The sequence below is a fragment of the Cupressus sempervirens genome, chromosome 8, assembly GCF_028749045.1.
Source record: "Cupressus sempervirens isolate cs-2001-9-10 chromosome 8, ASM2874904v1, whole genome shotgun sequence".
Taxonomy (NCBI): Eukaryota; Viridiplantae; Streptophyta; class Pinopsida; order Cupressales; family Cupressaceae; genus Cupressus; species Cupressus sempervirens.
Genome location: NC_143125.1, coordinates 620210814 through 620221559, shown reverse-complemented (window position 1 = coordinate 620221559; position 10746 = coordinate 620210814). Strand labels below are relative to the sequence as shown.

The following is a 10746-nucleotide window of genomic DNA, read 5'->3' as shown; positions in this document are numbered from 1 at the left end:
GTTTTTCCACATTCATGGCATTCGATGCCCTTTTAGGGTTCTATGCTATTCAAGAACTATAAAATCCCCCTTTTAAAACATAATGGAAAATATTTGTGCCAATTACAACTTAGGGTGTTATACCCTTTTAAAACAAATATATAAGTTTTTTTTGTAATTAAAACTATATCAAAGAAATATGCAATAATCCAAATCCCTTATCAGTCACACGTTAATAACTACAAAGATATGTTCTAAATGCATACAATGTATTACCATTCCAATGATTATGAAATGTCAAGTTAACATACACCATAAAACAAAATGCAGTTTACCAAGAGTTGACACATAATGAACATAATCGATACCCAACAACATGCAAATATTTATAAGTTAGCTCAAATCACAAAATCCTAAATTACAATCATTGCTAAAAACCTAGTTCTAAACAGAAAATATGTTAAGCATCAGTCTCATAATTCCAAAGACATTAATAAAACTAAGTTCTTCAAAATACAAACATAACATCAGAAGGAAATCTTATCACAACAAAGTTCTAATTTGCAGAAAAACCCGAAGTAGTGGTCAGGCATGACAGATTCCAGAGCTTATCACTTGGTGTTAGGTGTTCTATCATGACTATAACACTTGGTTTCTTAAAAGGCATATATACATTTGATCTCTTTTTAGATGATACTATATGTTCGTCCTTTCTCTATCTAGATGAATATTTGATATCCTTTTAATATTAGTTTGATTTATTTGTCGATAGTTTATGGCCTCATTGAAACAAATGAAACTCATATCAAATACCCCCAACCCTTTTACATGGCTTCTCGTCCCACATCTCTCCCCAAGTTTTCTCCTTAGGTTTATGTCTCTTTTTGAAACAAACTCTTCTTCCTCTAAGTCTCTTATTCAAGCATAATTTCCCATGATGATTCTTGTATTTATTATTTTAACGATGGAAAACTTTGAACTTTGGGTAAGGGCATTTTGTATTCTCCATCAGAAGAATAGTGGGAGTTAGGGAAGCTCATTTCATGTTTGCTACCTTTTCCTAGGAAACTTTATGCTCATTTTTTCATTGTGAATTAATTCAATAGCTCCTTAATCTTGATGAAAGAAAAGAAAAAAAGTAGAAAGTAGGGAACTGATATGTCATGCCTTTGAAAAAATATATAAATATAATGTATAATGTCTTAAATGGCTTAGAGTTTAGACCAAAGTTGTGCATGCTGACATGGACACAATATAATAATAATAATAATTATTGATTTGAGAATGTCTTTGTGATATTGTATAAAATTTAAAATCATATACATAAAATATTGTAAATTAATACAATCTTTGTTTTACTTATATATTAGATTATTACGTATGATATATCAACTTGCATATAATTTCTACTCTTGCTTTTTTTTGAAGTACAAATCATAATCAATAAATCTATATTCTAACTAAAAGAAAACTAAATTTATTTCACTTGTTAATAAATATAGTTATTCATAAATTTCAATAGCAAATAATTAAAATAAATTAGAGACTTAAAAATATAACCACAAATACTATGACAAGTCTAAATATTATAAACCCCAATCATAAAACTTAATTCTTATAGCCAGTAATACTATTTTCTAATTCCGCGCCAAGTGTCATAAGAAACCATACATCAATAAACGAGTGGACTGTTCAAATGCGATTACATGTGCAATTCCCATAGCCACTAAAATTCTATCCAGGAGATATGTTCCCGTACCTTTTCCAATATCACTCCCTGATGATAAACTTTGAAGTAGGCGGACTCGCAATCCAGTGAGCAGGCTGGGTCACCTCTTCTCATCGAAAATTGATTGGGAGAAGCGATGGAGAAGAGAATCCAAATTATTCGACAAAGACCCTCCATCGCTGACAGCCTTCCGTGCCTCGCCTCTCAGTTGCTGCGCCCTCTTTCTCACCTGCATTCCCTCCTCACTCCTCATCAATCGTTTCACTGCTTTCTCAACCACCTCTGCACTCACCAATTCATTTTCCTCCGCATTTTCCCATTCTTTCACCTCCACGCCCGCTTTCAACTCCCGGGTGATCAGCGCGGAATTGGCAAACTGATCGCAATGAAGAGGCCACGTCAGCATTCCCACTCCGGCACAAATGCTCTCCACTGTCGAATTCCACCCACAGTGGGTTAAAAACCCGCCCGTCGCATCGTGCAATAGGATGTCAAGCTGAGGCGCCCAATTCCTCAATATAAAACCCCGCCCCTCCAATCGCCTCTCGTACCCTTCTTCTAGAAACTTGCAAGCCAATTCGAACTGCGCCTCTGTCGAGGAATTAACCCCGTCGGAAAACCTAAGCACCCACAAGAAAGGCTGCCCGCTGCGTTCCAATCCGTCGGCCAATTCATGGATCTGTGTGGCCGAAAGAGTAGACATACTGCCGAATGAAACATAGAGAACGGAAGCAGGAGCCTGTGTATCTAACCATGTCATGCACTCTGTCTCCGCCTGCAAAGGAACCCGCCGTTCGTCATTGAAGAAGGCCTGTGGAAGAAGAGGACCCACACTCCACACGGGCTTCCCACCGTAGACTGATTCCTCTCTTCCCTGATTGATGAATTCTGATTCCAGTGCACTGAACGTGTTAATGATATATCCCTTGGCAGGCCCTAAGAGAGAGCTTTGGCGCTTACTATATTTTCTTGCTCTTTCTGGAAAGCAACGCTTCAATGATATATTAACAGGGGACAAACCCCACGTCTCGTCACTTACCCTCTTCATCCATAGCTTATAATAAGCGCCAATGGGACTGAAGACATATGCAGGGATTGAATATTTGGCAGCCACCGTCTGAATCCATCCCATACCCGAGTCGTGGACTAGAACCACTCTATTATTGTTTTCGGAGCAGATGGTGCATAGAAGCTGATCAACATGAGGGCCTAGCTGATCCTCCACGGCTTCAAACAGAGGAATCAAGTGAAGGGGAAACATGTGAGTACTCTGAGCATCGAGCTCTTCAGGTGAGAGATTTGGCATGGGCAACTCGAGGAAATGAATATCGAAGTCGTGAAGATCCCAACCCTCAACTCGACGGCGGGCTTGCTGAACATGGGCGGAGGTGGAAACGAAGGATACGGCGGCTCCTCGTTGGGCGATAACTCTGGAGAAATGAAGGAGCTGATTGAGGTGTCCCTGTGCGGGGAGCGGCACCACCACCACTCGCATTCTTGCACCACTTTCATCTACACCCATCGTTCCCAAATCAAATTCAAATCACCGCCTTACAATAATAGTAACCCGTATCCTTCCTTATCTATAAGAGGCTGTGGCCTCTAATAGAGGAAGATATTTGTTTTATAATTGAACTCAACCTCTTTATCCTGGTGCATTCTGTCATTACGGAGGACGGAACAAAATATAAAAGACAATTCAGAAATCGCGTTCTTCATCATGCTAGTTTGTCTTTTGTGAATGAGACCGCAGCTTCATGGAATCTTCGTTCATCCAGTTAATGAATATTTTGGATTACTCTCTTGCTGAGAAGGCTCCGGCACCTGAATTCAGTGGGTTTGACACTGTTGAGCTAAATAAAAGACACAGAAAAGAAAATAAAGTAAAATTGAAAGTTAAAACTGAATAAAAAAGATGCAAGAGTGGACATGGAGTTTATAGTGGTTCATCCAGTTAATCTGGACTACATCCACTCTTTCAAGCAGGAAAATTTCTCTTATTTAGATAAATCACAGGTTACAATGAACATCAACATCAAATATCTTTACTATTCTATTTCAGTAACATTCAATGGAAAGCAAAAGGGCTAAGAAGAGGAGGAGTCGACAATGATTGGACTGCACAATCTGAGCCATTACATATTCCCTTGTCAGAACCGTTACACTCTCCCACTTGAAGTCCAATTAGTGTTGCACAGATATATCCCCTACTTGGAATGCTTATGGCTATGCCATGACAATGCCGAGAGAAGCTCTACAAAATTCAAATTTCTCTTGAGGTACAACCTTTGTAAACATATTAGTCAGATTAACTTTTGTATCAATCTTCTCTAACTGTAGCCTTCCCTCTTCAAGAACATGATGGATAAAGTAAAATCTGGTTTCTATATGCTTCATGTGATAGTGGAAATCTGAATTTTTAACCAAATGAATGGTACTCCTACTTTAAGAAAATAGAGTAAAGTTGGATTGTTGAAATATCAACTCTCCAAACAATCATTGTAACCATGTCATCTCTTTAGCCCCCTCAATAAGAGCAATATGTTCAACCTCAGTAGAGGAAAGAGCAACAACTTGTTTCTTACGAGAAGTCCAGCTAATCGTTGCCTAGGCAAAAGTAAACATAGCCTATTGTAGACCTCCTTTCATCTAAATCTCCAGCCATATTAGAATTAACATATCTGCAAATATAAGGTATCTTACTATTAAACATAAAACATGAGAGCAAGTGCCTCTAAAATACAAAAAAATCTGTTGAACTACTTGCCAATGAGTTTTACTTGGATTACTCATAAAACCATTTATGACTCTTACTACATGAGCAAGATTTGGACATGTACTAACCATTGCATACATTAAACTCCCAACTGTTGAAGAATAAAGAATACCATCCATCTCATTTTTTTCTTTTGGAGTGGAAGGACACATTTGAACAAAATCGAAAATGATCAACCAATGGAGTAGCAACCGATTTGGCATATGACATTTTAAACTTTTCTAAAACTTTTAAAATATATTTTTCTTGAGATAATCTAATTTCTCTTTTTTGTCTATTTTTTATTATATCCATCTTTAGGGGAAAGAATCCTCTTCAGTACCCTTAATTCTTTCATGGAAAAATGAAGAGCTAAATGTGTATTCAGTTCATGAATGACTCTCATACTATTTCCAACAATCAACATATCATCAACATATAATAGTAAAATCAAAAACTCACTAGTAGGAAGCCTTTTGTAGTAAACATACAGGGTTGATTCGCAACGAGTGAATCCTTCTTGTGTCATGAAGTTATCAAATTTTAAGTGCCATCGGTGTGAAGCTTGCTTTAGTCTATATAAGCTCCATTTTAACCTACAATATAAATGTTCTTGCCCCTATTTAATGAATCCCTCTAGCTGCTCCATATACAATTCCTCTTCAATATCCCCATATAGAAACTTTATTTTGATATCGTGTTGCTCAAGCTCAAGATCCCAAGCTGTTGCTATGCTTAAAACCAATTGAATAGTTTACATTTTTACAACTTGAGAGAAAAAAAAAACATTAAAATCCACTCTCTTTTGTTGTGCAAATCCTTTTACTACCAATCTGGCCATATTGTACCTCTTTCATCCTCCATCTTCCTCTTATATTCGATACACCCATTTATATTTTAGAGCTTTACGATTTGGTAGAAGAGGAACCAAATCCCAAGTCTGATTCACATGTAATGACTCCATTTCATCTTTCATAGCATCCAACTAATGCACCAAATTTACATCACTGCAGGCTTGTTTAAAAGTTTGTGATTCTGCCTTATTAGAACACAACAAAAATAAAAGTTCATAATCATCAAATTTTCTTTAGTTTTTTTCTTTTTTTCTCTTCTAGATGTTTGCAATTTATTATCCTATTCACTCGCATTAGATCTCTAGGCATTATAAACATTTGAGTTTGAAATACTCTCTATATTTGTAGTGGCTGGTTGGTTATGTGGCATTTGAAGTGAGGGAGTACTGAGGCTATTTCTAGTTTCCTCTTCCATTGCTTGAGGTTGGAATCCACCATGTGGTAAAGGGAAAACAATAGAGTGGGGATTGAATCCTTGTGCGGCACATGGGCTTGGTTGGATATTAGAGAAGAAGACACCATGCAAATTCACAATGGAGAAAGAGTCCATTCGTGTGCACCCTAAAACATCAAGAAAACTGGGAGTGTGCAAGCTGAAAGACATGTCAAGTTGTGCAAAGTCATTATTCGGGCATTGAACACTCAACGTCGAGGGAGTAGACAGAGCATTGGGCTCAATATATTTCACATAGGCCTTGTCAGATGTAGCTATAGGATATGGAAGCTATATCAAGGACATGGAAGTCAGCGTGGATAGCGAGGAAGATGGTATAGTGGGGAACAAAGCAATATGCTCTAGAAATTTGACACCACCTAGTGTGGATGGATTGTAGGATTCAAACAAGGGGTGTTTGGAAATGTCAAAGCTAGGATAGGAGCATGGATGTGTGGAAAACAAAGGGAATTGTCTCTCAAAGGTATTTGCGGCTAGTAGCATGTGATGAAATGAAGAACTTCTGAAAACATTGTGTATGATTTGTTGAACTAGAGGAATTGTTATGGTTGGAGCAAAAGTAAAAGATTTAGAATTTGGAGTGTAGTTTTTTGAATTAGAATATGTGCCATTATCAAATAAATTGTAGTCAAAATGATTTTCAAAACTAGTGACCGATTTGTGCAAACCTAAGAAAGACTTCTAATTGAAAATAACATCGCGACTGTGAACAAGTTTCTAAACTATTGGATCCCATAATCGAAAACCAAATTGATCCTTACCATACCCTAGAAACACACACCTTTTAGATTTAAAATTCAATTTTGTTTTGTGCTCCTTAGGAATATGAACATATGCATCACACCTACAAACTTGCAAATAAGAAAATGAAATTCTTTTACAATTCCATCTCTCTTCTAGAATATCAAAATCCAAACATGGTGAAGGAGCTTGATTTATTAAATAAATAGTAGTATTGCACGCCTCTGCCAAAAATTCATTCCCCAAACTGGCATTAGATAACATACACCGAACCCTTTCCATGATAGTTTGATTCAACTTCCTTGTTGCACCATTTTCTTCAAGTGTATAAGGGATTGTTTTAATCCTCTGAATACCATGATCTGCACAAAAATTATCAAACTCCAAAGAGCAAAACTCACCACCATTGTCTACTAGTAGACATTTAATATTTTTCAATTAGAATAGTGTTAAAAATCTAAATACAATAGGTTCATCATGAAATGTTTAGCATAAAAGAGAAGGAAACTAAGGAAGCTACCTGAGTATCATACTTTTAACACTGCCATATCACCACTAAACATGACTTACAAGGTAGTCAACCCATTTTTTTCACTTGAAAAAGTACCAAAATAGTATCAGATTTATACTGTGTATCCAAAAGATTTACATAGTGCTAATTATGAAAATTATGCTGTTGATTTATATTCAAGCCTCATCCATCATTAGAATCTAATGCTTGCAAGAAAGTTGCATCGAACAAGTCATCATTCAATCCTACTAGAACAAAATCATTAGTCAGTTGAACGTCTTTACCAGTGGAAACATTTGGAATAGGTTGTTGGGTACTAGTGGAAATGTGCATATCCTTCATCATTATTTCAATTTGTTTAATGTCATTCAGAGCTATCATATCCTTGAATTGATCAAGGTACTTGAAAGCCTTGACCTCATCTTTATGGATAAGTAGCATTCCATTCTTGACCAATGTGATAAATTGAACCATAGAGATTTCTAAAGAAAGTGACACTTGGGTATGTGTAGGATCATGGTGTGCCAAAAAGTGGTGATCTGAACAAAATAGAATTTGAAAACGTCTAAAAGCGCTTCAAAATTTGCTCTAACTTTTATTCGCCTATCCAAGTATCAAACCTAGAAAGTAAGGCCCAAGCCTTATCGGATATTCAATTTGATATCGAATACCTGATAACGAGTACTTAAAAATATATAGTATGAAATATATATAAAGTAATATGAAATAATAAATTAGTTAGTACATTATATAATTATAAAATAATAAATATATATTATATTATTTATGAAGATTAATATTTTTATATTTTGAAAATCATTCACAAATATAAAATAATAGTATAATATAATATAATAATATAATATAATAGTATAGTATAGTATAGTATAATAGTATAATATAATACATTACTAATATGTTATTTTTGACCCGTAGGGTGTTTCAAAAAAGACAACCTGCGGGTTGACGTGTCAAATATCAGATATCCGATATTGTATTAGATATTTGATATTATATTGGATATCTAATATCTATCAATGTTTATAATAAATAAAAAAGACAACTCACGGGTTGTTTTCATAGGCTTATCTAGTGTTTAGTGGCTTGAATATCGGGTTTGAAATTAGATACACGATATAAGGTAAATTTTTTTAATTTTTTATTTAATCAATTTTAATATAAATTTAATAAATTTTATCATGAATTTCTTAGTTTTAGTTGAATTTAGGGTTTTTTTATAGAAATTGTTAGAATTAAGGTTTTTAAAAAAATATATATTATGTTTTTGCAAATTAATAGGAATGGCTAATCAAAATGATGACATTGAGGCAAGGAATAATATTCCTCATAACCCCCACCAAATGATCCAGTGCCCTCGCAAAACTGTCCACCAAATGATCCTTTGCCCCCTCAAAACCCTCCTCGAATCAAGGATTTGATAATTAAAAATTTCAACCAATTGAGGACTTTGCAAAGAACATATAATAATGTACCCACATTGGCTCCTATGTTATCCACATTAAACACTATAGTGGATAACATTGAAACCCTTACCAACCAACAAAATGCCACTCTTCATCAGCGTGATGAAATGCATGAGATGTTTGATGATGGCTTGGATTATGATAAGGTTGCAGTGCTCAATATAACAAAAGAGGATTTGGCTAGCCTTTTTGCAAACCCAAAAACCAGTTTACCAATCAACAAAAGAAAAACTCAAACTATCAATTAAATGGTGCACAAATGATACCATACGTGCAAACTTTTGGGATTGTTGGTGAATGGTTTTTGATATACCTCCACATAGCAATTTAGAGGTGCCATTTTATTTCCTTAGAAAATTATATGCAGAATTTGTGTTGAAACTCAAAGTGAACTATTAGAGCATGAAGCCCAACATGGGTGTAGGACTGGGAGCTCCTCAGGATAGACCCTCTTTCCAATGGAAGAAAGCTAGCACTTTTGTCCTCCCTACTAATATCTCCCCCCCTCCTCGGGTGCAACATTCTAATATTATGGCAAAGGCTAGCTCTCAAACCATCAGCCATTCATAGGCTGAGTAGCCTATTGATATCTCAAGCTAGGTCAGTATTGCCTCCCTGTGTTGATGATGTTGGTGCCAGTTCATCATCGGCTAGCTCATCACATGTTTGTGTGACTCACACTTGCATTATGTGCAAGAATATTTGCTTGGGTCCCATAGGTGATCTTCTAGAGTAACATTTTGTATTAGATGAGGATACAATAGACACACGTGCAGAGGCTACAGACCTTGATGCGAGAGAGGAGGGGAATGTAGAGTCATGGACTCCTTTTGTGTCAGTCCATGTATACATTTTTTTGTTATGACATATGTGTTTAAAGTTAATTTTTATAATAGAGTAATTTTAATTTTAAAGCCAATGGCCCTAACTAAGCTAATGGCCCTGATGATTTGATGCCAGGATTAGCAGTTTCAAAGTCACAGTATAGTGCACCTATGAAATGAGGCACACTACAAGTTTTGGCATCGAGTGAGATCACTGTACTGAATCCAAATGGAATGTGATCTCTCAAAAATGAGATAGGTTATTATAGGCCTTAGCATCATCTTCTTGTCACATTCAACAGTTTATTGATAGCCCTTACAATCTTTGAGTTATGACTCTCAGAAGATCGACCTTGAAACACACTTAGAGCACCTTGGAGACTCCTCAATATGGGGTGGCTGCAGACGATGGATGGTCTCCGTGGCTGGAACAAGGGTGTCACTAGGGTTCACCCACCCATCCAAAGCTAATGGCATTGATGATTTGATGCCAAGATCAATGGTTTCAAACTTACATTGTGGTGCACCTATGAACTAAGGTACACTATGAGTTTTGGCATCAAGCGAGATCGCTATGCTGAATCCAAATGGAAGGAGATCTCTCGAAAATGAGATAGGCTATTTTAGGCCTCAACATCACTATCTTGTAGTATTTGATGGTTCATTAATAGCCCTTACGAGCTCCAAGCTATGGCCCTTGGAAGATTGACCTCAAAATGCACTTAGAGCACTTTGGAGAATCCTCGGTATGGGGTGGCCACGGGCAATGGAGGGTCTCTACGGATAGAACAAGGGTGTCACTAGGGTTCACCCACCCATCCAGAGCTAATGACATTGATGATTTGATGCCAAGATCAACGGTTTCAAAGTTACGCTATGGTGCACCTATAAACTAAGGCACATTGCGAGTTTTGGTATTGAACAAGATCATTGTGCCAAATCCAAATGGAAGGTGATCTCTCAAAAATGAGATAGGTTATTTTAGGCCTCAATATCATCATCTTGTAGCATTTGATGGTTCATTGATAGCCCTCATGATCTCTAAGTTATGACCTTTGGAAGATCAACCTTGAAACGCACTTAGAACACCTTGGAGACTCCTCGGTACAGGGTGGTCATGGATGATGGAGGGTCTCTATGGCTAGAAAAAGGGTTTCATTAGGGTTCACCTATCCATTTGGAGCTAAGGGTGCTGAAAATTTAATGCCAAGATCAATGGTTTCAAAGTTACGCTGTGGTGCACCTATGAATTGAGGCACACTGTGAGTTTTGGCATCGAGTGAGATTGATGTGCTGAATACAAATGGAAGGTGATCTCTCAAAAATGAGATAGATTATTTTAGGCCTCAACATCATCTTTCTGTTCCATTTGATAGTTCATCGATAGCCCTCATGAGCTCTAAGTTACAACCCTT

At 36.6% G+C, this 10746-nt stretch overlaps 1 protein-coding gene across 1 annotated transcript; it reads right to left on the bottom strand.

Annotated features, from left to right (window-relative positions):
- Positions 1 to 1565: 1565 nt before the first annotated feature.
- Positions 1566 to 3357, bottom strand: LOC149543964 (zeatin O-xylosyltransferase-like). Its single transcript, XM_089798604.1, has one exon. The coding sequence runs from the start codon at positions 3228 to 3230 to the stop codon at positions 1809 to 1811; it is 1422 nt and encodes a 473-aa protein (XP_089654730.1). The 5' UTR covers positions 3231 to 3357; the 3' UTR covers positions 1566 to 1808.
- Positions 3358 to 10746: the final 7389 nt, after the last annotated feature.

Coding starts and splice junctions, on each gene's coding strand:
- LOC149543964 (XM_089798604.1), bottom strand. CDS start 3,230: ATGGGTGTAGATGAAAGTGGTGCAAGAATGCGAGTGGTGGTGGTGCCG.